Here is a 27,374-nt window from a genome sequence, read left to right as displayed (position 1 = left end):
ACACACACACACACACACACATAGCCACAAAGAAACAGTTTTTCAGTTGGTGTTTTAGAGGAAAAACTCTTGGGATAAACAGCTGTCACAGTTGTGTTGCTCCTATATTTTACTGTATGCATGCTGAAGCACCGCTACACTCCATTTCCTAAAGGAAATGTTTGGAAACAGTAAATTATACTCACTTTTTATGCACTGCAGCCATTACTGTGCAGTTTACTTTGATATCAACTGACTATAAGTTAGCTTTTACAACTGTATCACTCCTTAGCATGAACTTTCCATTGTTATTGCGACGGTATATACAGTAGGGGCCATTGTAGGTAAAAAAAAAAAAGGATTACAGAGCCGGGGTAAGGGGGTAATATTCTGAGAAAAAAACTCAGATTAAAGTCGTAAATATACGAGAAACAAAATCGGAGAAATAGTGGAGGGTAAAACAAAGTTTAAAAACTATGTTTGACGATCATTTCAGGGTTCAGATTTGCAAGAATTGTTTTACATTACACAGAGACATTCAGTTTTATGTGAAAAAGAGAAGAAAAGCTTTGCACATGCAAGGCATGTACTTCAAGGCTGGACCACCACCACAAACACTTGTGGTTAGCTTTTTATGATCACATTTAGCTTAATGTTTAAATCAAATGTATTGCTCAGTGACATTTAAAGTATTACTGTAACAACAGACAAGTTGGTAAAGTAAATTAAGTTTGACTAAAGTGAATCCAAAATGGATAAAAGTCTATTAAGTTATGAGGAGCGGTTGTCTAACTAGGTCACAGTATGAAAGGTCTGCATTATTATTACAGTATAAAGACAGGATGCCACTGTATCATAATACATATGAAGTTCTGTGCATATGATATGATAAGAAATCAATGGGTGGCCTCTCAGCAGTCCTGTGGAGGAAACCAGGGTAATGGAACAAATATGGTTGGTGCCAAAACACGGCTCAGACTGGCCGAGCTCTGAGCTCAGATCCCCGGGGTTCAAGGTTAAGCCTCAGCAGGCAGCTCGACTCTTTCTGTAGGGCTACTCAGCCACGGCGTTGGGCCCTCTATACATCCTTTCAACCGCACAGGCTGTCTCTCTACGCAGCCACTTAGCTCAGTGGGACCCACTGCGGAGTCTCGCACTTGGAGCCATTTGAAAGACAAGAATGAATGAATGGAGCTATTAAGGCGGATTCGCTGTTTCACGGCGGTCCTCCAGATCGCAGCCCAATGTGCCGCCCTGCCTGGCCCAGCGGGAGGGGGTCAAACTGGGCATGAGGAGAGAGGAAAGCTGGATGTTGGCAGAGAGCTAAGGAAAAGGAAATGAGACATTGGGGTGGGAGACTGCCAACGTTTTAGTGGTACGAGTGTGTGTGTGTGTGCACATAAAGTACAGAAGGTGCATTTTTCTTCTTGAGGATTCAGTTGCTTGTCACAGTGTGTGTGCTCTCCTTGGTGCCATTTGCTGCCTCCCTCTCAATCTGTCATCCTCAGTGTATTTTTTGGACTGCGGGTTTTATTGCACATCGTGAACGGCGCACGTCTTCCTCTGCTCGTGCTGAATTACCTTAAGTCCAGTAACAATATACAGTACAGTGGTCTGCATGATTGAGCACAAGGAAAATAAATATTAGAGATAAAAACATGTCTAAGTCATTGGAATCCTTCTAGGGTTGTACTGGACTGAAGGACAGAGCAGCCATGTTATGAAAAGTAGGTCACCTGTATGAGTCCTCAGACCTGCTGGGAACACAGAAGTTTCCATACTTGCTAACCCTCCCGATTTTCCCAGGAGACTCTCGTTTTTCATTGCCCTCTCCCGGTTTCCTCCAGGGGTCACACTTCTCCTGCATTTCTCCCGATTGATGACACGTTGTCACAACTTTTTTCCTTTCGTTATCTCAACCTGTTTTTGGCACTGTACAGTGTGTATAATCCCTACTGTTTCCATCCGGACAACAGTACAGCTACACCAAATGTCGTTTCCTGGGGGAAGAGAGCTGCTCGCGACACATCGGTTGGAGTTGTGCTCACCGAACATCACAGCGCGCAGCGCCCAAAGTTGGGCTTTGCTCGATGCAGCGAAAAGCCGTTGTCGCGCAGTGCAAGCCGTTGGAAATAATGGGTTTCAGAGCGCAGTAGTGCTGTTGAAGCATTGTGTCTGAAAGGACCTTCAGTGAGTGAGAGATGGAGAGAGAAATTGAGAGTACTAAGAGAAAGAAATATCAAAGCAGGGCTAAAACTGAATGAAAACTGATGAATATTAGTTCATGCCAGAAGTTCACGCCAGAGGGGCGAATTATTTATATTCTTTCCTGAGAATTAATGTAAAATTAAAAGTAGTTCACACAAAAATTCTGTTGCAATGTACTTATTTCGTTATTCTGCCATTTTCATTCTTTAAAAGTCGCCAGAATGCAGGAATGAAGTCTCTGAAACTCAAATTTTTCTGGCGGAGAACCCCCAGACCTCCCGCTTTGGTTGTGAAATCCTCCCTGTTTTCGAGGTCTGAAGGTTGGCAAGTATGGGAGTTGCTGTACAGGAACTTTTTAGCAAAGCACTTGAACTAATCAAGTGCTGGCAACCAATCACACCCTATGTATCTGTGTTGTGTTGCAGTGACTCAGCTAGCCAAGCATAAAACGAGGCTTGTTTTTGAAATATTTAGGTTTGCTGCGCATCTCACTCGCATACGTCTGCAGGTACAGGATGGAAAGACTAGAATGACATGCACAGTTTGAAGCAATCTTTATAAATAAAGGAGTTATACAGTAGTCATGAGTGTGTAAAACCTTCTGTTGTTGATTACTTTGTGATGATGAATGAAGTGCAGCTCTCCTCACAAACATTGCTTCATTTGTTTTATTTATCCCAGGGAATGTGCGAATGATAGAGAGGCAGTGTGTTTGTATGTGTGCATGCCCAGGTGTGCATGAAATGACTCCCAGGTTGTGTCAGCTGTACGTGTTAAAACCTCGGAACACCTCAGTCTGTCCTGACTGATGTTAAGACACCAGTTGTCCTCCTGCTTGTGTGTGTGTGTGTGTGTGTGTGTGGGTCCCTCCATCACTCTGACCACAGCCACAGCCTTTCAGCTAAAGTCAGAACGTCTGCGTGAATGGACAACACCACAGGGAGCCTGTCCATTTATTTAACTTTTATCGTTAACTGGTGGAGGACACACACCCGTCTGTTTGTCTGACCTCTCGAGGGAACCGAGGCCGCGAACCCCTCGGACCGGACTCTGGGTGGGATGACCTTTGACCTTCTAGGTGTTTCATCTCAGTTAGAGGCAGACAGACACATACGCTTTGTGTCTCTCGTGTTGCCGTCTGTCACAGAAATTGTACGTAAAACTTATGAAAGTAGCAAGAAATACGAAGTGAATTAGTCTCATTTTACATCAGCGGTGTTTAAGAGCAGAAATAAGCTCCCTTACTGTCAAACAATGTTTTGAAAACATTTCCTGGAGCTGTTATTGTTCTTTTTTGTTCCGCTAATCTTAACTATATTTCATGCTTTCATCCAAAGATGAAAACAAAGAAATGCCAAATTCTACTATTCCAACCAGCTGACGTACAGTCATGTTGAAAAAGGAGCGTCAGTAGTCTTCATATTTCTGGGAGGTTGTCGAGTACAACATTTCAAAATCCCCAAAACTAATTTGATTTTGTTGTGCAATAAGACTGAATTTCATCGGGTCAGTTGGGAAAAGCTTCCAGCATGTCGTAGTATATTGAACAAATGTTTCGCCATTTATTTATTTTCCTTCTTTGAGTGTGAAAACAATGTTTAATTTAATTCTCACCACATGGTGTTCATCTCAATTACACACAAAATGTGAACCTTGTGTCTTGAGTTTGTGTGTTTCTGCCTCACTCCTTCTGCCCCTGGTGAGAGACACAGCTGTCTGAGCGGTGTCATAGATGTGAAAATAAACCAACATATTACAGTGACGACATACAGAGGACTGGACCCCACGTGCACACACAAACATGAATACACACACACACACACACACACACAGTCAAACAAAACAAATGACACAAAGTTGAACATATAAATATGCAGAGATACAGACAGAAACACACACAAACATGATGACAGACGTACACAGTCAAGCATGAATGTAAATATATGGAAGTATATGTCTAGAAAGACACACAGATTGAAACACACGCACACGCACACAGAGAAGCAGATATTTATATGCACCTAATAGGGCTGCCGCGGTAGTCGGTGTTGCACGGTGTTCAGGTATAAATGATTGCATTATTTGCCCACCAACGTTTTTAAAAAAAATGTTTTTATAGAAATAAAACCCATTCAGTTCATTTTCGTATATCAGTGCCATGTCATCGATACATAGTCAGACGACAGATGCTACAAACTGAAAGTAAAAGTGTTGGTCTCTTAGCACAGAGTAGCAGGAGTTCGATTTCACACACATAGGAGAGAGTTGACAAACAAGACGATGGAAGAGGATTTGGTATCAAAGCGAAAAGCAAAAGAGCCTATTTGACAATATTTCGGATTTAAATTAGGGCTGTCAATCGATTTATATTCATCGCACATTTTGTATCTGTTCAAAATGTACCTTAAAGGGAGATTTGTCAAGTATTTAATAGTCTTATCAACATGGGAGTGGGCAAATATGCTTGCTTTATACAAATGTATGTATATATGTATTATTGGAAATCAACTAACAACACAAAACAATGCCAAATGTTGTCCAGAAACCCTCACAGGTACTGCATTTAGCATAGAAAATATGCTTAAATCATAACATGGCAAACTGCAGCCCAACAGGCAACAACAGCTGTCAGTGTGTCAGTGTGCTGACTTGACTATGACTTGCCCCAAAACTGCATGTGATTATCATACAGTGGGCATGTCTGTAAAGGGGAGACTCGTGGGTACCCATAGATCCCATTTTCATTCACATATCTTGAGGTCACAGGTCAAGGGAACCCCTTTGAAAATGACCATGCCAGTTTTTCCTCCACAAAATTTAGCATAAGTTTGGAGTGTATCGTCATTCTAGCTTTAAGATCGATTGCGTTAATACCTTAAAGACATTAGTGGCGTTAAAACAAATTTGCGTTAACGCGTTATTATCGTGTTAACTTTGACAGCCCTAATTCAAACCCAATGATATAAGGGAATCACAACGTTCACAGCTAGTGTGTGCGACACAGCAACGCCAGGTGGAAACCAACGGCAACCCGCAGCAAACGCTCGACCAGAGAGGCAAGACAAACAGCCATACCACGTTGAAAATCAAAATAAGAGCTCTACATATATTGAGCGTTATCTTTACTTGTAAAATGTCTGTTGTAATTGGTTACACCAGTGCTGTCACAAGTTTATTAACCGATGGGAAAATGTAATTACCGTGACATCCCTAGCACCTAACAACAAATGACAGACTGAAAAAAAAGAAATTCAAAGCTGAACACACATTAAAACACACAAATAGCCGACTGGCCTTCTCAACAGAGACATATAGTAGACTAAAGCCCACTTTTACTTTACAGTTCTGCCTTTTGGCACTCAGAAAGTAACTTGCTGAGTAACTCACTTCCTCTCACCATGATGGCCGACTTCCATGACAACCTCTCTAAGTGCTACACAGCATGGGATACTTTTTAAGTCCTCTTGGAATAAAGCTCTCGCATTAAGATGGATAAAAAAGTGGACTAAAAAGATTTAAAGCATAATCAAAATTGAATTGCTTATAAATCACCCATTTAATTTTCCCATGTATGTTGTCTTTGGATCAAAAAACTGGAGATGAATGAATGTTATTTTACTGCTTCGGCCTCTTCTGTAATCTTCGCTCCATTCGCCATTTCATATAACTTTTTTTGTAATTATTACCATAACTCTTAATCAGCTCTCGTCCCGTCTCACGCTGTCTGTCCCTCTGTCTCTACTTCATCTTCTTTTCTGTGTTTCACTTTCATTCAACAGAGAAGAATGAGAGAGAGCATAAAAGATTTAAGGAGAGCAAGCTTCCCATGCTTTCACCAGAGAGAGCTGAGTGGTGAGAGAGGGAGCCCAGACATTATGTGACTGGACAGTGAGGAAAAGGCCAAGTACAACAGCATTTCAAATGAGGTCTGTTGGTTGGCCAAGTTGCCTTGAAGTGATTCCAAACTGTCGACTTTTAGACATTTCTTAAAGCCGGACTAGTAGACTACATGTGTGGTTGAAACTGTGAATAATAAGCATGGATGTGTCCATTTGAAAGATTCAGAGATTAAAGCTGGGACCTTTTGACAGATGTTTCAAATCATCAAATTCAAAAGGGCAGCCCTGGTTCAGAATTCCTAACACTCCTGTAGCATCAACTTCTACTTCATCAAAATATGAGCAGCGAGGGAGGACAGGAGGGGAGAGAGATGGAGAAGAAGATGAGAGGCTTGAAGGAGCTAGGAGTACAAAAGGTGGATGTCTGCTTTGTTCAACTCAGTAGGCCAGAGGAAGAGAGATGAGACAGGCAGAGAGGCAGCAGCGAAGAAGCTGTTTTGTGTCTGGGTTGTGCATGCACTGGATTCTCTGTGTCTTGTACTGATGAGGCCCAAATGTCCTCACAAAGACGGAAAGACGAGGAATTATGTTAGTCAAGGTGCCAGTTCTGCCACCTCAGTCACACTGCGTCTTGGCATTTAACAGAGTAGATGCATCGTAATCTGTCACGTTAAATGTATCCTAGGAGTTAAATTCTTGGTTTCCCACCCTACTATAACTTCTAGTTAATTCTTTATTTCGTTGAATACCTTTTAAAACACAAAGAAACTTCTGAACTGGTTGTATCCAGCCAGCGGTTTGACAATCTCAACAACACGAACAAGAGAGCTCTTTCCAGAAGAGACAAAGCAAGTCAAGTCTTTTATGTATAAATGCAACGTTGTCTTGTGGCTGCACAGCATTTGGTCCATGAAGGCTACTGTCTGTGGGGAAATTGCCATCTGTGGCTCCATCTACAACGGAGAAATCCACAGATACCAAAACATCCATTACCGTTTAACAGCTGTATAGACATCTGTATTACTGAATAGAACTTGAATGCACCATAATGTAACTCAATGGAACCTCCTTACGTTAACTGTTAGCTTTGTTATTTAGCCAAGCAGGGCTGTGCTGCCTACCGGCTGCAAACAGCTAACTTTACTAGCCCTCCTCCTGCCGATTTCAACAACGATTTGTTGTTTACAATGAAGCAATATCAGGGAAATTTTCTATTTTTGTTTCTATTATTGATGAAGGGACGCGGTTAGTCTCGAGCCCTCAGTACTTACAATAACCATGTTTGTTGTTTACGTTCATAATGATAATTTTTGGGGGAGTGGCTTTGGAGGGAGGCCTGGAGGGCTGTCGGTGTTGCCAACTTTGGTGACTTTCTTGCTAGATTTAGCGACCTTTGGAGCTAGTGCTGCTAGCTACTTTCATTGGAAAAAAGTTGGCAGCACTGGGCTGGGATTTTCGGTTGAATCAATTTTAAAATCTAGCGTACTCTTGGTAGTTTCTCAAGATTACCAACCTTATAGCTTTAAATGACATAGATGTGCATGTATGCGTGTCAATAGTCACTTGTCTAAATGGTTTTGTAGCGGGGGTCCTGATGTATTTTGTTTGGCACAGCTGAGTACAAAGTGGCCTGGATGTCTTTCTCTCTCTGCGTATCGCAGCACTTGTGTGTATTTGTCTTGGCAGAGTTTGGCCAAAGTGACTCTGACAGTCTAATCAGCTGCACAGGCAGCCGCGCCGTTCCTCCGGATCATGATGAGATAACACAGGCTCACGCACACACACACACACACACACACACACACACACACACACACACACACACACACACACACACACAACCCCAAAGCTCTTGCACGTACAGTAAAAGACGCACAAGTGTGCAGTGAAAAATTGGGCACAGAACCCCCCCACACCCACATCACACGCACACACACTCAGATAGGGAATAGAGAGATGCAGTGACGTTAACTTCAGTAACAAGAGAGCGAAGAGGTGCTGAGAGAATGAGGATGACTAACGAGTGAACTAAAAGACCTCGGCAGAGGACGAGATGGAGAGCAGAAAACAGATGGACGTGAGAGCAGAAATTCAAGATAGAGAAAGACTGAAAGTGATGAGATACATGTAGATGGAAGAAATACGGGATCAAGTTCACTGTGCGACAAAATGAACAACACATTTACAAATACATCAATTCTAACATTTGTATTGTTGAGTATCTCTATGATAATAAAAAGCATGTGATTTCTCTGTACCTCTTTTCTTCAAATGGTGGATTTCCAATTTTGACACAAAAAAAATACACGTGGTACAACTTTAGAAATGAATGAATAAATAAACATACCGTGCATAGAGTCAAGTGAAAATGACAAAAGAAATTCTCATAAATCACAATGATGTTCAGGAATGGAAGAATGTATAAGAGTACTTTTTAAATATCCCTCATCATCTCAAACTTAATTAAGTGTGAGCGTGTGTATAAGCATTGTCAGTGCTGGTGGGCTGCACATGTGCACTTTGACACCTGTAAAACTCATTCAAACCTCTTTACGAAGCTACATGTGAATCAAATGAGAAATTAACTGTCTCTCCTTGTTTCCTGAGACCTGTTGGATATGCCAGTGTGTATATAATCTCTTGTTGCGTTTCTGACAGTAACAATTTGCCGTGACTATGTTGCTCAACACGAGCGAGCGTGTGTTGGTGCACGTACAGAACTCAATGTGCGTGGGTGTGCGTATTGTCCACTGTGTTTCAGTATTTTCATCCCGCTGACTTCAATGTCATCATCTCCCCTGTGATCCCCGTCCAGTCGAAGACACGCCCTCCCAGTAACAATACTCCATTGTCTATAAGAGGAACAGAGAATCGCACACATAGTTCACTGTAAGGACATTTAAATCAGTAATATGGAATCAAACAGGACGTCTCACTGAAGGTCCTGTCGCCCTCTATTCCCTTTTTATCCTGGAAAGTCGACTATACGTTTGAACTCACATTGATCACGCCCAGCAGTCTGGTACCCGGGATGTCGTTGAAGTGGGAGTAGTACGGCTAAAAACAAAAGGTCTTTTGTCCACAGTGACCCTGTTGTGACCTGGCAAATCACACAATCCAAGGATGTAGCCAATGTTCGTCAGGTGAACTTGACTAACTGGTGAATGACGAAGAAAGAACCACTCTGTTATTTTAATTGCTTCCTTACTTCTTCATTGATGGAGTCGGAAAAAAAGAATTTGACTGCAGATTGATGTTAAATGGCGATTCATAAAATCGTGCTATAGTAAAAGGCGGTTGGGGCCTTTTACTGCAGCATGATTTTATGGACTTTTCTCTTCCCTCTGGCACTCTTTTACTTGAATTTTCTGTTTTGATTGATCATTCTGACAACTCAGTTCTTCTGTGTTGTCCAAACAGTCTATTGTTGCGGCAGCTGAAAACATAAATCATATCACTTCCTGGGCAGCAGAATATTTTTCCCAGAAAATCAAAGCACAACACATGAAAAAAATGTCATGAATATGGCACATGGTTCTGTCAAGCTGGCAAGAAAGAGTAGAAACATTTTTACACATAAATTAGGGCAGTCAAAGTTAACGCGACAATAATGCGTTAACGCAAATTCGTTTTAACACCACTAAATTCTTTAACGCATTAACGCAACTTATGATTTTTAGATTGTAGCGGGCTCAAAGCTGGAGTGTAGAAGTGAAGCTTGTCTGGAAGGAGGTTAAACAACGCTCAAAATTTCCGCTAAATTTTGCCGAGGAAAAACTCTCATGGCCATTTTCAAATGGGTCCCTTGACCTCTGACCTCAAGATATGTGAATGAAAATGGGTTCTATGGGTAACCACGAGTCTCCCCTTTACAGACATGCCCACTTTATGATAAGTTTTGGGCAAGTCATAGTCAAGTCAGCACACTGACACACTGACAGCTGTTGTTGCCTGTCGGGCTGCAGTTTGCCATGTTATGATTTGAGCATATTTTTTATGCTAAATGCAGTACCTGTGAGGGTTTCTGGACAATATTTGTCATTGTTTTGTGTTTTTAATTGATTTCCGTTAATAAATATATACACACATTTGCATAAAGCAGCATATTTGTCCACTCCCATGTTAATAAGACTATTAAATACTTGACAATCTCCCTTTAAGGTACATTTTGAACAGATACAAAATGTGCGATTAATCGTGATTAAATATTTGAATCCATTGACAGCCCGAATATAAATGTCATGGATTATGACTTTATATATTGACTTGGTCAGTTACTGCACAGTATGTGTTGACTGAGTTTTATGACCCTAAGCGTCATGAAACCTGTTCTAACTGTCACAATTATTTTTCTGTTGACAAATTTATTTGGGATTTTTAGTGTAGTTTTTATTTGATAACAGTGTTACGCAATTTGGTTTTCCTTTGTTACCCTGCTGGCTCCGCAATAAACAGTTCAGCTCCCATGGTTGATCTGCACTGGGAACTATGTGGGAAACTTTATTCTGAACTCTGGCAGCTTCACTGATCTTGCATTTCCTCGTCTCTCAGACAGCGTCTTAGTTCTCAGACAGACGCAGACGAGACGAGTTCAGTGAAAGGACAAATAAAACATAGGTTGACACTGAAAACAGCTATTGCTACATTCTGTCTCACAGCCCACATGTTGGAATTAATGACTTCTAATCCTCTATGTGTCCTTTTCTTCCCAAGCATGTCTTCACCATGGACCCTACAAATGTGGAGAATGGACGAGGGAAGGTTCCACATGACCCCAGCCTCCCCTTCGCTAGCACCTTCAGTGGTATGTCCCATGTTGTTTGTCTATATTCCTAAACAGAGTGGTTTCTGGAGTGAATATGGAGATACCACTTGATTGAAAAACAATTGCATGTCATAGCCCTCTTCCTCCTCTTATTTCCTTTCTTCCTCTTCACTGTCAACTGTCAAAATAAAGGCAAAAAAACTTAAAACACGGTAGATATAAGATCCAAAAAAGGTGGGTGTTCATTGCACAAACTATGACCTCTTTGGCTGTAAAACGTATACACACATACACACTCTGGAGCTTTGAGTAGGTTAAATAGTTCTGGGTGTTTCTCTCTGTATGTCATTAGGTATTTAGTTTGTGAAATAACGCTGATTCATATGGTGACAGACAATCCCGGGAGCTGCTGAGGCAGGTGGTGTGTGTGGGTGTGTGTGTGTGTGTGTGTGTGTGTGTGTGTGTATGTGTGTGTGTGTATATGCAGCCCTCTATCTCACCCTCCTCTGTGTGCACCTGGGAGCTTTGAGCATCAGAATTTATCCCACAAAGTATCATATTTGGCAGCAAATTGTTCAATTACAGCCAAATACTCAGTAGTTTGGACCTCAGCAGAGAAGTGTACATAGTTACACAAAGCTGCTGATGAATGCAATTGCAGAAGTTAAATGTGGAAAGACTGACTGATAAAAAATAGATTTTGAAATGTAAATGCTGGGAAGAGAATGGTGTTCAAGGTCTGTTTCATAGACCCAAAAAGTGAAGCCGAAATATCCTGGATACGGGAGCTGCCATCATGAGATTTTGACATCATATGGAGCCAGAGTCTGCGCAGTAGTGATTAGGCGGTGAAGCCGCAATATCAAGGTCACACACCTGCCCAAACTAATCGCGAGCCAAGCACAACTGCAGCTTTTAGCGAGAGTGATTCACAGCTGTCAATTATGACATCTCATCCCCTTTTTATAGCATCAAATCCGAAATTAAAACCAAATTTATCAGAAAAATTAACACTTGAACATTCATCAGTGTGATGATAACTACCAAGAATAACCAAAGCCATCTTTGGGAAAAATGTATTTGATGTGTTTTGTATCATTGACTTTTTAGTTTGGCCCATGTCCCATCCGCTAACATGGAAGGCGCAGGATTTATGACCTATACTGCAGCCAGCCACCAGGGGGCGATCCAGATGTTTTGGCTTCACTTTTCGGGAGCTGTCATGTCGTCCATCTTTATATACAGTCTATGTTTTTTTCAACCTGCACCTCACTTTCAACATAATGAAAGTGGAAAACGCTGACTCAGCAGATCCGTTAGCCTCCACAGCAGGGATTTGTAAAATGAGCAGACAGTTGGAATTGAAGCTCCTGTTACAGGACCGTCCCTGAGTCTATTCAGGGTGTCTGTTTCTGTCTCTGACCGTGAACACTGACCTCTCCATGCATTTTCCTCATCAGGGAACAATGGCCTTTCCTGCATACTGACACCATTTTTATTCTCTCACTGATGTAAAGTACACCAGCATTGAAACTAATCTGTAAAATAAGAAACAAATAATGAGACGACCGATAGAGTAGACAAACAGAACATAATACAGCATGTGATGAAAACATAAAGAAAGAGACGCCAAGAATAAAACAGTAAAAGATGATGAAAGTCCTGTTCATCAGCTATCAACCCAGTAAGGTTTTACTCTTCTCAGTTTCAGGATATTCTCCCAAAACACACAAAGCTCAACAGGCCCTGTCATCACCAATTACTGTATCTAGAGTACGTGTCTCTGCTCATGTTTGCTTGTGTGAGCATGAGCTGGAGTTGTGTGTGTTTGCGTCTGTTTGTGAGGTAAAGAACGGCGTCTGCGTTTCTAATAGCATTATTGCAGCCAAATGAGATAAGATAAGAATTAATTCACACCAATGAGATCACGTCTATGGCCTGATTTCTTTTCTACATTGGTCACTATGATATAAATAAATAAAAAATAGTTGTGTTTTTTTAAAAACAAATTTTCTTCTCCTCTCTCTCATAATTCTTCATTATCCGACCGGTGTTGTAGGGATTTCTGTCTCCAAGCTAGCTGAGGTTGCTGTCTAGCTGATAACCCTGAAGGTTTTTCCAGGGTTCATTTACTCGACGTGCCACAGGAAATATTTTATATCTATTTGGAGGAAAATCAATATTCTGAGTTGTTGAAATTTAATCTGAGTCCATGCTGATGGTCTCAGTGGAGGATGTACTGTATATGGAGTATGTTTCAGATTACTCTCCCGGTGTGTTCTATATTGGATTGGTTCGATTTCCTCTTTCCTTCCCTTCCTCGTTTGCCTGAACCTTTTCTCCGTCGCTTATGATTTCCTTATTGTTCTTCTGTGCCAACGTTTTTATTTCCCCCAATCCCTTTCCCTTTATTGCTGCTGTTTCTTTACATTTACTCATTTCCTTCTTCTTTTTCTCTAAGCCCTTCGTCTGTCTTTCCTGTTGTACTCATCTGTTCTTTCTCTCTCTTGTAACCGTATTCTCTGTCTCCCATCTCCTCCGTCCCTGCCTCTCTATAGGTGGAGAGTTGTATACAGGATTGACTGCGGATTTCCTGGGTAGAGACTCTGTGATCTTCAGGAGTATGGGAGGTCGCTCCACCATGAGGACAGAGACAGACCAGAAACTTCTCCACGGTAATGTTTCACTGGTTTATTAACCTGTTACTATCAATACAGAAATAACACAATGTAACCAGCCAGTTTCCCCAGCCCATAGTATAATGCTTAATTAAACCACTTATATTTTGTGCATGTATTTTGTGTGTGAGTGGACTTTACTTGAAATATAAGATAAGCATGTAATATTGAACGTGCTATATGATAAGATATTCATATTCAAAAATAAAAAAAACATTGGGACACTAGTATGATCATGAAAAGCAAACCATCTATGTTTCATTTGATTTTTTGTGTCAAATTTTGCAGGAAATCTCCTTGACTTATTTACAGCACAAAACACAACTAAAATTCTCAAATTCTCTTTCCATCCTCTTCCTCTGCAGACCCTAAGTTCATCGCTGCCCACCTCATCCCAGACAACGACGACAGAGACAACGATAAGGTGTATTTCTTCTTCACTGAGAAGGCCACGGAGGCCGGAGACAGGGAGGGCGCCATACACACACGTGTCGGACGAGTGTGTGCGGTGAGGCACTTTAGAAACTCTTTATGTGTACACATTCATTTTTTGACAATGCATGCCTGCAACAGGCAACTGGTATCCAGCCATGTAGATGTAATGCCATGTAAAAAAAAATGTATGAAAAACTCAACAGAAAGTTCTCCAGAAACAACGTCCCACTCACTCAGGGTAATCAAAAAACCCCAGCTGAATACATATGGACATAGAAAGATTGAGAGATTATCTGTTGGCAGGTTGTAATGAGTGAAGCCAGATGGTCAGGTGAGCTACACAATGCTCTTCCTTATGGCCGTACAAATATCCAGTCTCAGGAATGAGACATCTGCAGGGGTGTTTCACTAGAGGAAGAGGTCGTGATCTGGGAGAGTCTGGGAATCCTTTTGGGCTCTCTTGTTTTCTGGAGAATCCGTTGTAGGTCCTAAATTTTGAGTCTCCAGCAGACCTTTCAGTCGGATGAATAGTTTCACTCTCCCACTGAAGTCCACTGGAAGAGGGTTAAATGAGAACACCAATACGGAGAACAAGTGGGCTGAAAAGAGACAGTAATTTGATTTAGGGGTCTTTTCTACATGGTCACATACAAATGTCTGCTTCCCAGGACAGGAGGTAATAGTTTTATGGGATTATCCTGCTAGTGTGACAGCTCCAAACCCTTCCGTGGAAAAGACAAATGGCTTTTGGAGCAATCAAATATTTCCATTTCCCCAAAGGACTGTGAAGGATCGTGATCGTGATATCCAGAGTCCTATGAATTCTCTCCCCTCCCAAAACCCACACAGCTGTCAATTGGTCAACTGTGATCCCCATCTGCTCTGCACGCTTGCTCACATTCTTTCACGCATTGATTTGTCTTAGAAAGCCATATGTGTGCTGTGGGCACCATACGCAAGACATAGGCATGCGTAAAAGAATACACGCAAATGCACACAGCTGTGTATTTCCTTAGAGACTGTTAGACAGAAAGTTTGCACAAACTTCTCAGACATAATCCCACCTAAACCTTCAAATTAAAACTTTCTTTGTCACCCTCGTCTCCCTCCTCTCTCTTACTCCTCTTTCTCTCCATCTGTCTCTCTTTGTCTCCCTGCACACGCATATTATAGTATTTCCTCTCCAGCCTTCTTTTTCCCCCTCAGGCAAATCTGGATAGTTGTCATCACTTCCCCTGTGGTGCTTCTTGCCAAGAAGCCAATTATCGCAGAGCTGATCCTCATCACACTTACACGCACAAAAATGTAGATGCATGCACACTTACACACATAGAAAAAGGGACAGTGAAGGTCACACACATGCATACACTCCCTCCGAATCTAGTATCTAGAGTCCCTACACATTTATTGTCTGCAGAAGACAAGGGACTGTGCTCACATCTCTCCAGCAAATTTAGGCGCTATCTTCACTTCCTGCTTCTTTCAAGGCATTTTTGCCTTCACTCTGGTCTTCAACAGTGAAATACACACCCTTGAATCAACCGATTGAATGGGCGTTATCAGCAGTTATCAGCCTCATAGATATGGGTTAGAAGGGGCCTGCTACACCTACTAGAAGGTTCAGAAGGCCGTTATTATCTAATCACATGGTCGATCACAAATAGGAACACAAGAAGAAGATGCCGACCTCTAGTGGCCTCAGTATTTCTGACGTGAGCAAAGGAGGAAGTCAGGTGGTGTAGCATAAAGAGTGACAAAGTCTGCGCAGTGAAGATAAGATGTGGATGGCTCGATCAAACAAATGCAGGACTTTCACCCAGGAGAACTCTGTTCGTGTCCTGTGTGAAACCAAAAGTTGAGTTATTTTACCGTACATTTATTTCGTAACTTACGTACTTAATTAACACCAAGTACTCAAATTACGTTACAAATGTAGCGTACTTATTTCAACCCAAACCACAATCTTTTCCTAAACCTAACCAAGTAGTTTTGTTGCCTAAACTTGTCTTAATTCACAGCGTTAAGTTTGGCCAGTCTGAAGCATTATAATGGTTGTGATAACCAATGATAACGTCCATTCAATTGGCTGATAACAATCGAAATGGGTGCACTACATGATTACTTGGATGGAGGTCATGTGACACACTGTTGCCTCCAAAAATCCCTTGATTGCCTTGTCTTTAAGTTTGAGTTCATTATCCTGCTGCATTGTCCTAAAATTGGGGTACAATGTTAAAAAAAAGGGCTACAAGTCCCACACTGTTTTACCCACTTCAAACACCCTTAAAGCTGCCGTAACCTCAGTGTTTCAATCCAAATCCAGTGTGCTCGAGTACAGAGCCAAAACAATTAAATTGTAGAAATTTGGAAATGAATATGCAGCTGTGTTTTATAGATTGTGTGTCCTGTCTTTTCTGCCAGAATGATGTCGGTGGCCAGAGAGTGCTGGTGAGCAAGTGGAGCACCTTCATCAAAGCCAGACTGGTCTGCTCTGTACCAGGACCTCACGGCATCGACACACACTTCAACCAACTGGGTGAGATACACACAAACCTCTTTTTATCAAGGTTATGCTTTTGCACCTGAACGCATGAAGCAGCATTTCCCGTACAGATGCACACACAGACTATCTACACATACGCTACTTGTTCTCTTCCACAAACAAAATGCATAGGAGCACAAATCCACACATTATACTGTATGAACACACATACTAAATGGCATTGATTTTTTTTCTATATAAAACAGAGGATATTTTCCTGCTGAGGACCAAGGATGAGAGGAACCCAGATGTTTATGCAATCTTCAGCACCATCAGGTGAATAACCATGAAGCTTTATGTTTTTACGGGTTATCTAATATTCTGCCTTACTTTACATTCATATTTTCTACCTTGGAGTTCGTCAGAGAAATTAAACTGAATTTATTTGTTCAGTTGTGGTTTTCCTTGATTTAAAGGAAGTGTATACCATAATGTTTCCGACCACTGGAAGGTTGAATCTGTGTCCTGACTTAAGTCCTTTTCACACATGCAGTATATCCCTGAAATGTTCGGGAATCATTAAAACTATCATGGATCCAAGTACTTAAAAATCAAAACTGTTGACTTAATTTTTTGCCTTTTTTTTCAATTTATCTCTTACAAGTTCATGTTGCTTGCAAATGTAACTGAATCTGCACACATTTTTGTCAAATATTGAATCCTAATAATAAAGTTATTTGTGGAAATGTTTAACTGTATATCTTCCCTCTCTCCTCCACAGTAATGTGTTCCAGGGTTTTGCCGTGTGTGTTTACCGTATGGCTGACATCAGAGAAGCATTCAACGGACCCTTCGCCCATAAAGAAAGCCCCGACTACCAGTGGGGGGCCTACGAAGGCAGGGTCCCTTATCCAAGACCAGGCGTGGTGAGTGATTGTTTAAAAAGTATATCACCACTAATCCTAAATTTACTCAAATGTTTTAGGTTGCCCAACTTTAGTGTACCTTCACCATACTGTACTTTCTATGACCACAATATTTCCAATAAAACATGCTTCTGCTTGGCCACATTATAAAGAAACATAACTTGCCCTGCCCAAATTGAATTTCCCCTCGGGGATTAATAAAATACCTTTCTTCTTCTTCTTCCTTCATATGCTGATGACACACCGTTTTATATTTCTCTAGAATCTGCAGTCCTATAAAAAAAAGCTGGTAAACTGTATAAACAATGTCAATTATTGGATGTCCAGACTTATTTTTTCTTTCCTTTTTTGGCACTTGATTGAAGACAAGACCCAGATACTTATGTTATAGGTTATAGTAACATGAAATTAAACACCAGAAGTCACTATTTCTGAAATACAGTCAGCAGGTCAGGAACCTCAGAGTTGTTTTGAATGCTGATATGAACTTTGCATTTGTCTTAGCTACAGATAGGTGTACCTTATAGGCCAAACACTATCATGCCAGTACTTAAATCACTTCAGGATCACTTTATTCATTTAACAATAGGTTAGTGATTGTAGTGACCTCACCAAGAAAAGTATTTCCCATAAAAGTTGAAAGAAGTCCAGTGGATTCATTTTTCTACACACATAATGTGGATGGCAGTCATTGCATTTTTCCCAGAACATATTTAGCTAATGTAATACAGTTGTGTACGAATGTAATTCTTAGGATTACTCAGGCCTACTGTGTGTGCTAGAACAGAGAGGGTGATAAAAACATGAAAAATGAGGCGTAGAAAGTTTCCATATCTGTAAAGTAAACTACTGTATGTGGTAGTGCAGCTGTGCTGACTGTACACAGTACAGGTCCTTCTCCTGGTTTACCTCCTGACTCCCAGCGGAGCTCTGTCATGTTCTCTCAACCACATCACTGTAACTTAGTCTAGTTATACACACAAACACACGCATGTAAGGCAACACACATGCACACAATAACGCTACAAGCGTAATTCCCCCTCATTACCAGAGTGCAGGCGGGCGAATGGAGGCAGAAGGAATATGAATAATGTGAGAAGAGAGCAGACACCTCTGTGGTTTCACTCCGCTGACTCTCTGATTAACAGGAATGTATTGGCCCGAAACTGAGAGTGTAAGAGAGAGAGAGAGGGAAGGAGGAAAGGGAGGAAGAGAGGAAACAGGGAAAAGGGTGATGACTCGGAGTAGGCTGATGAAGAGGCACAGATGGGAAGGAGAGAAGAGGGTGAGGGTGACAGTTGCTTTCTGCTTCAAGTTCTTTCCCATTGAAATATTCATCAAAACTCATTTGATGAAGAAAGACTTCATGTCCTGGATGTTTAGCTGGAGAATTTTCACCCTGGTAAAATTATTACTTTCATATTTTATAATGACCTAGATTTGTTAGCCTCACTTGCACCAGACAGAATATTAAAGTTTTTATTTTCCTGGATTTTTCATTTCAATATTCATCATGTCTTCTTACTAACCTGTCAAAACTCTCAAAGGAATGGAAAAAAGTCCAGTTCATATTAGAGAGATTTAGTGGATTTATCCTCCCTACATGTAGATATTTATCTTGGATTGAAATATCACTGTTGTCAGAACTCATTCTGTAATGGAGAAAATTATGGTCTGGATTGCAGATTTACTGGAGCTTTAATAATAATCCTACCTAGACTGAACTTTGTTATTCGTCATCCAGACTGACATCTATTTTCATCATAAATCCCTCATCAAGCTTTTAGGTTGCTACCAGATTGATTTTATCCTTGATGAACGATACCTGGGTGTTTCTCTTGGATTGATTTCTGACATGAAAATTACTGTTTCGGCCTGTTTTAAATGAACATTACTTTATTACGCTGTCACCTGGATAATCAGAGCATCATCTGCATATTTTCTGCCTCCTGCCTGCAATGACAGTTTAAATGAGATTTAAAGTGTCTTGTATGCTCAAGTGCCTATTTTTACCCTAAAGGCTTTAGATGTTGAACTTAAATATCCTTTGCCCGATTGAGAACTGTCTGTTTAGGGATCGTCAACTGCCTTCTTTGGTTTGAGATAGGATATTACACAGTGGGAAACCTCCGGGTCTGAGAAATGTGGCCAATGTGGAAGTGCCTTAAAATTGCATTCTTTCTAATATCCAGCAGGGGGCGACTCCTCTGGTTGCAAGAAAAAGTCTGTTTGTATGGAAGTCTATGAGAAAAGGAGCCTACTTCTCCCTTAATTTATTACCTCTACCCTGAGTTTATGGTCTCAATTGCTAGTTTCAGGTCTTCTTCAATACAGCATGATGTTCATTTAGTAAATAATGATCCCATTACAGTGAAATAGACCATAAAGCAGGGGATGCTTTAGGGCGTGGCTACCTTGTGATTGACAGGTCGCTACCACGGCGTTGTCCGGTCTGGGAGTTGTCCGTGTTTTCTTCTTACAACTGTAACCCTTTCACAGTATGTTTTCTGTTAATGAAAGTTAATTATAACCTTTTCGGTTACCTAAAAATGTCTTATTCAGCGTACGATTGTACTTAGCTCCACCCTCTTGTGTCACTTCTGGTTCCAAATAACCAAGATGACGACGGCCAAAATGCCAAACTCAAGGCCTTAAAACAGCAGTTCACAAACCAATTGTTGATGTAACAGTGACTACGTCCACTTCTTATATACAGTCTACTGTATTATATTACATGATATAATTAATGTTCTTCATTCAAACAGAGGCTTCTGCTAACTTATTTATATGTCTGTTTGCAAACAAGGCACACTCCCTCCTTCCCCATAGTGTTGTTTTTTCCACTGCACCTACATTTAAGTACCAGTAGGAATCAGTGAGTTTTTTATTGGCACCTGATTCATACAATAATTACACTGTAAATCACAACGGTTTCTGTTGTGTTCATGTTTGACAGGAGTGAAACCAGATTAGAGAGGTTGATCTAGAAATGACGAAAGTCACTTTCCAGGATTTGAACCTCAGTTAATCTCATTTCTCTCCTCTGCTGGGTCTGTTTGTTATAATGGAGCAATTTCCCAAATGCAATACCTTAGGGCTTACACAATGCATACTGTGCTTCACACACATACATGCAAACGCATGCACATACTCAGTAATAACGGGCGTGATTAGGAGTCTGCCAAACACGCTCACCTCTTCTCTCTCGTTAAGTCTCACTTGGCTCTCAGTTGGAGATTGAAAGCAGTCGACTTGCTGCACCAAAGTTTGGATGCGTTGACAGCAGATTTTTGGAGCTCTTCCAGTTAAGGCTTTATAGTATGTGCTGTGCAAACAGATGAGGAGAAGTTTAGCGAGCAGTTTAAAACGCTGACATGTCATGGATGGGCATTGGGAGCTGCACAAGTATGAATGTTGAGGAAATATTCTAGTCCCTTCAGCTCCTAAAGGAATTATACAACATCACAATTTATGCACTACTTATTGTAAAAAATCAAAAAGTAAAAAAATGTACACTTTTTCGGAAACATTTATAGTTAGGGAGTTGAAGAATTGAGGTTAGATTTGCTTACACATTCTGCACCTTCTGCAATAAATTGTAATAGACACCATTTAGAAATCATTCTCAGAGGAATGTTCTATACATCAATAGTTTTTGCAGAATTGAGGCTAACGTCGCTGCACAGTTCAGGTCCCCGCTCTGAAATTGCATCCAGACCATTATAGGGCTATTGTGTGTATCAGTTACTGTTGTGATAAGCAGGAGTAACAATATTTCTACCATATGGAAGTACAGTCTGGAATAGCAATATCAGGCCACGAGATTTATAAGTGGCCCAATGACTAACGGCTCTCTCAAGAATCTCGTCTCAATCTCAGTCAAATTCGTCCCTTTTCTCAGCTTTAGTTTATGATACTTGTCAGCTCATGACTTTGACATATGCTTTCATTTTAGGCAGTCACTGCTGCTCTGTTACTTTTCTTTACTGATAGAGCTTCTGTCACCCACATCTCCTTTTCATCCCAACTTCCCCCTTCATGAAATGACAGCCTGGTGTCTTAAAAATGACATTGCCATGCAACGTAATGTAACTGCATTGTCAATTACAATTCGAGGAGAGCGTATTTTCTCAGAGATTACAGTTGTTCAAATACATTTCAAATCATAGTCCACAGAGGTCTGCATAGGGAGGAGGTCTAGGTGGATGGATGGGTCAAACAAACAAAGGACTTTCACCCAGGAGATTAGTGTCCTATGTGAAACCAAGAGTCAACCTTGATTTATTTTAATTTACGTCTGTAGCTTTAATAACGTAACAAACATACTTATTTTAAGCTTAACCATGATGTTTTACTGAACCTAACCAAGTTGTTTTGTTGCCTAAACATAATCAAGTAGTTTTGTTGCATTTTTGTTTTGTTTTGTTTCAGTTTACAACGTTAACCACGCGTTTAACACTGTTTAAAACTACTATTTCCCTTGAAACATAATTGAGGATACAGTTTAGTTGTATGGGAACGTAATTTTTTAGGAGACTAGGGTTGAAAATTATGTTTTTTTTAGTTTTTTAATAAGTAATTTCAAAGTATTTCAAAGCTTTTCAAAGCCAAATTATCATTCACCACAGAGCAGCTAATCTGATCTCACAGCTCTCCGGTATATTTCCAAGTGACAGTCTTGAAATCAACCCCAGTAGAAGCCTTTTTATTCTTCCTTTTTGTGTCCTTTTGACAAATAAGACTAGCTTTGAGTCTTGTGAACCCAGACAGGAGCTCCGCAAAGATGACATCCGCCCTTCTCTCTCCATCGCTGCAGTCCTTGATCTTAATTTCACAAAATTGCATCATCCTCTAATTGTGACAAGAAGAGCTTCCCAGAGTTTCAGAGAACCGTGAATTAAGTGACAGTTTGGAACGGACAAACAAGCCATCACTCATGACGAGCTTATTACTTCTGATTAGAACGGCTGACATTTTCTTACTCGAAGTTGCGTTAAGACCTGCAAAAAAAGTAGCTATGCGTGACAAAAGACTTTGGCTTTTTTGCAAAGAATTGCTGATCTGAATTGTGAGCAAACCCAAAGGGTTCACATACATGATCTATCTGGACAGTGTTCAAACCTCTTAGTTATTGGAGTGACTACAGTGGCACAAATGGGAGGATTTTTAACCACAACAAACTCTGCCTCTACAGATCTGCTTCCAAACACATAACTTTACAACTGTGGTTTTGAACGTTCATCCAAAGTTTTCAGGCACAATAAAACTGCTAATGAAGGTTCTTTGAAAAGGCTTTAAGAGCATAATTAGACCACATTTCATTGGGAAAACACACCTCCAATGGCGGGAAATGATGGGAATATAGAATCGTGTAGCGTTCTTCTGTCTTGCTTCTGTTTGTCTATCCCTGCCTCTACCCATTATTTCTCTTTCAGTGTAGCGTGTCACCAATTTTTTTAATAACCCGTCTCCCTTTGCCTTTGTTTCTCCACATCTTTCTCATCCCTCTCCAGTGCCCTAGTAAAATCACCAACCAGCCAGGCAGAGAATTTGGCAGCACGAAGGACTTCCCTGATTCAGTGCTGCAGTTCGCCCGCAGCCACCCGTTGATGTGGCGGCCGGTGTTTCCCGCCCTGCGCCAGCCTGTGCTTGTTAAGGCCAACATTCCTTACAAGCTGAAACAAATCGTGGTGGACCGGGTCGAGGCAGAGGACGGGCAGTATGACGTCATGTTCATCGGCACAGGTAACAGGATTATTAAGTATTTGAGCCCTGTGGGGAAATTGGATGCTTGTGGCAGAGAGGAATTTGCGATAACATGTAGACGTTCTGTTCCTGTTCTGTCAACTTTGTCGCTTATAGTGTGTGTTTGTGTCTTTCAGACGTTGGCACAGTGTTGAAGGTCATTGCCCTGCACAGTGGGAACAGCCTGGAGACAGAGGAGGTCACACTGGAGGAGCTACAAGTCTTCAAAGTAAGTTTTACTCCATCAAGTGTCTAATTCTCTTTAATACAGATTATATTCTTGAATCCGACACCTTTCTAAATGTCAGCTTTTTCACACACTGTGAAATACCTGAGGTTAATCATTTTCATTATTACAGGTGCCAACTCCAATTACATCGATGGACATATCCGTAAAAAGGGTAAGTTAATATGACTGTAAATACTACCTTTCATGCTATAAACTTAAACCAGCTGTTTTACCAACACCATTCCTTTTATTCTCCTCTCATCATGACTTCAAACAGCAAGCCCTGTATGTGGGCTCTCCAGCAGGTGTGGTGCAAGTGAAGCTTCATCGCTGTGAGACTTATGGGAAAGCGTGCGCTGAGTGTTGCCTAGCCAGAGACCCTTACTGCGCCTGGGATGGATCCTTGTGCACACGCTACATGCCCAACAGCAAACGTCGCTATCGCAGACAGGACATCAGGCACGCAAACCCCATGCTGCAGTGCATGGATCAGAATAGTGGTAAGTGTGATGACCTTCTTAAACCCTTCTTTTGTGCCTCCTTTGTTCATGATGCTGGACTATTCTTGGTTTTGTGCGGTGACTTCCTGGAGTCTTGTCGCCACTCTGGTGTATACTGTCTGTGAGTCTGTAAACACCTCCAGGGATGTCCAGCGGAAGATGCTGTTGGCCATGTGCCAACCTGTGTTTGAGTGAAGATTGTATGTACAGCACATGTTTGTGTCTGTAAGGGTCGATTACAATCTCTCTAAGGATGAAAGCCAAAGAGTGTTTATGTGAGAAGTCAGATTCGTACAAGTCTGGCAGTTTATTTAGGCTGTGTAAGACAGATGTTGTACAGTATATTAGACAGGAAATACATGTTAGGTCCTCACCAACACATGTCTGTTTACACACTACACATTCAGTGCATGTAGAGCACAACCTTGTACTTATTTCTCACCAGATTGTGCATCTTTTTGGGCTGTGTGAGACTCCATATTTTTGCCATCATTGATTCTTAAGAATCCCGGTAAGAGGATTAAATGAAAGATGATAGTGAGTGTGTGTGTATGAGAGAGAGAGAGAGATAAAGAGAGAGAGCTGAGAGTTGAGAGATTGACAGATAAACTCAAACTGAGGTTATCTAAAGCCATCAGCGATCATTTGAAAAGTAAGAACAAACAAAAAGTAGAAAGGCAAATGAGTGGGAGGAGATGAGGAGATGTGCAGGTGAGGGTGAGAAACAGTGTGAAGACAGACAAAAAAAGAGAAAAACGAGACTGTGGAGAGAGAGAGAGAAGAAAGGATATGTGTTTGCTCATCTGAGTGTATTTATGGTGCTGAGGTGATTAAATAAATCCCTCGAGGCCTTTGGATGAACCCATAGTTCTCTTTGTGCCAAGGTGTCAAGTTGTTGTTGAAGTAAAACTCCCAGAGACACGTGTTCTCATGTGCTAACTTCAGACGTTCACTAGATGTTAGAGATTTGTTCTAAATGTGTACTCACATGACAAGGGAACTTTTCACAAGGCACATACAGGCAAAATACTGCCTGGTTTACTAACTGGGTCTCCTAATCACACTTATATATGTGTTTTGCAATTCAGATTGTAGCTTTCTTTGTGTACAGTGCATTGTAGGTATTGGGATTGACGTTTCCAGAAATGTTTTCTTTTTTTTTCCTTTTGCTTTCTTGCCGAGAGTTAGATTAGAACATGGATACCACTCTAATGTCTGCATGCTAAATATGAAGGTAAAGCCAACAGCCTGTTAGCTTAGTTTAGCAGAAAGACTGCAAACAGGTGTAAAGAGATCTGCCTAAAAGCACCTTTAAAACACAATAATTAACACTATTTATATCCATGCAAAAACTGAAGTGTTAAAATTACAAATTGCGTTTGAATGTGGGACTATTTCTTGGCTGGGAGCAGTGACTTCCTGATAGGTGTATGTTTTTACCTTCTGACAGAGCCCGGCTAGCTGTTTCCACCTGTTTTCAGTCTTTATGCTAAGCTAAGCTAAATGGCTTGGGCCTGGGTCTAACTTCTTATTAAACATGCACTGAACTGAGATTGGTAACCATCTTCCCATCCAACTCTCGGCAAGGAAGCAAATAGGTGTAGTTCCTGAAATGTCAAACTATTTGGTTGAATGGTTTTGTCAGATATTTGATTTGACTGGCTATTATCTTTTATTTTGTTGACTTGCACGTCTTCACCACTTGATTCAGTTGGGGATGTGTGGACGGGCTGCACTCACTCATGTTACTCAAGAGGATTTTAGGCTTACAGCACTTGGTGGATGCTTACTTTATGTATATATGTCAGTAAGATGATCTAACCTTTACTGTAGTGCTTTGCAGACTGTCAGTCTTCATCTTCATCCGTTTACACTCTTTCAAATCATCTCTCTTTCAACCAGAAGACGTTGATGTGACAGAAGACAGGGTGGTGTACGGGACGGAGAACAACAGCACCTTCCTGGAGTGTGTTCCTCGCTCTCCACAAGCTACTGTTACCTGGATCATCCAACGCGACGACCGCAAGGTCGAGGTAAGATGAAGAGTAAATAGCCATCAGAAAAAAATGTTGGGAGGGAGGCGGGGACGCTTTTGAGAAGCAGATGAGGGGAAGAATGACACTTCTGGCCAACGGTGGCGGAGTAACTGCCTTTAAAAGTGAGATTTGCGTGTGAATTTGGCACATGGTTGACACATTTGACAGCCATTTGACATATGGTTGAAATTAAGCAGTTATATTTCAAAGGGAAACGCACAACCACTCTTTCTCCTGGATAAACAGTGAATCCAAACCTTGACCACATGCCACTGATCGCTTAAGTGTCACTCAATGTCTACCAGCCACTGTGGCTTAAACACAGTGCTGCAAAGTCCTTTTTAAAGCGCTACTTAGAGAATGATTCTGCTCACACCCACAGTAATCGTTCATTTGTTTGAGGGTGTTTCTCCAAGCTTAACCGAGTGCCTCGGTCAGCCATGCAAGTATTAAGGCATTACCACCCCTCTCCATTTCCCTGCAAATAAACATTTGGCTGCCACTCCAGCTGATGAGGCTGCCATGTTTGTGTTGGCACGGAGGGATAGTTCGACAAGCAGAGGGATGGAATCTGAAGAGGGGGGAGGAAGGAGGTTAATAGAGTGAATAGAGGAGAGGCTTGGGGTGGAGTAAAGGGAAGAGAGAGAGAATCAGAGAAAAGCAAAAGACAGAGAAAGAGTAAAAACTAACAGTGACTGGATTTCATGGTACATTCTTGCTGTTGCAATTCAAGCTGAGAAAACAGTACAAAGAGCCCGTTCGCCCTCTTTAGTTTCTCATGCTCTGAAGTGGATTACATGCTCTCTGCCCAAATGTTCCTGATTTCTTTTTTATAATTTGTTTCAGCCAGATGAATGGGCTGACACATTGAAATTTTCACAGAATTTCTTTTACAAACAAAGACTTCTAGCAGCAGAATAACTGGAAAGATAAAGATGCTATAGTCTCATAAAAACTACATACAGTGGCTTTAAAATCCATTTTTTGTTGCTGCATCTATAGTCAAAAGGCTTTGAAGCTGTTCTATACACTGCAAAAGCAAATTTCTCGTACATGCAACCATTTGCGACATTCACAAATTCTTAGCGAAAGCGTCAAATTTCAATTGAGTTTGTTTGAATTTCGAAACACTTGTCTCGCAACTTTGCATGCAAAGCTTAACTGATTAAAGCTCTTTGCTGCTTTAACATGTAAAATGTTTCTTTTTTACCGCATTGCAGTGAAGCGACTAGATAATCGCAGTCCAATCTGAAACAAAACTACATGTTGATTTTACAATAAAATCTACGTGAATGTCACTGATTCTTCCCCTAATTCTTCTGCATCATGTCTTAAAATCTTAACAATAGGTTGTTCTATCATGTGTCGGAGGAGTTAAGAATAGTCACGTTCTCCTTCTGCCTCACTCAGGTAAAGCTGGACGAACGTGTGATGTCTGCGGAGCAGGGCCTCCTGTTTCGTCGTCTCTTCCGCGAGGACGAAGGCGTCTACATCTGCCGCTCCCTGGAGCATGGCTACATACAGACCCTGGCTCGCATCACCCTGGAAGTCA

The 27,374-nt window shown here is 41.2% G+C and overlaps 1 protein-coding gene across 2 annotated transcripts in view; it reads left to right on the top strand.

Annotated features, from left to right (window-relative positions):
• Positions 1–27,374, top strand: part of sema3bl (sema domain, immunoglobulin domain (Ig), short basic domain, secreted, (semaphorin) 3bl) — a 73,112-nt gene that overhangs the window by 40,285 nt on the left and 5,453 nt on the right. Inside the window, exons 5-16 of one of the 2 annotated variants that reach the window (XM_037772465.1) lie at positions 10,740–10,830; positions 13,350–13,466; positions 13,835–13,977; positions 16,326–16,440; positions 16,653–16,722; positions 17,168–17,312; positions 22,826–23,057; positions 23,195–23,286; positions 23,417–23,458; positions 23,564–23,786; positions 25,692–25,819; positions 27,233–27,374. The exon at positions 27,233–27,374 is cut by the window's right edge and continues 5,453 nt beyond it. In XM_037772465.1, coding sequence (XP_037628393.1) covers positions 10,740–10,830; positions 13,350–13,466; positions 13,835–13,977; positions 16,326–16,440; positions 16,653–16,722; positions 17,168–17,312; positions 22,826–23,057; positions 23,195–23,286; positions 23,417–23,458; positions 23,564–23,786; positions 25,692–25,819; positions 27,233–27,374 — 1,540 coding nt within the window. Of the gene's footprint in view, positions 1–10,739; positions 10,831–13,349; positions 13,467–13,834; positions 13,978–16,325; positions 16,441–16,652; positions 16,723–17,167; positions 17,313–22,825; positions 23,058–23,194; positions 23,287–23,416; positions 23,459–23,563; positions 23,787–25,688; positions 25,820–27,232 lie in introns of both variants that reach the window. The other variant, XM_037772464.1, reaches the window with a different exon arrangement.

Source organism: Sebastes umbrosus, chromosome 6 (genome assembly GCF_015220745.1).
Source record: "Sebastes umbrosus isolate fSebUmb1 chromosome 6, fSebUmb1.pri, whole genome shotgun sequence".
In the NCBI taxonomy this organism is placed as follows: Eukaryota; Metazoa; Chordata; class Actinopteri; order Perciformes; family Sebastidae; genus Sebastes; species Sebastes umbrosus.
This window is presented reverse-complemented; position numbering and strand designations above follow the sequence as displayed.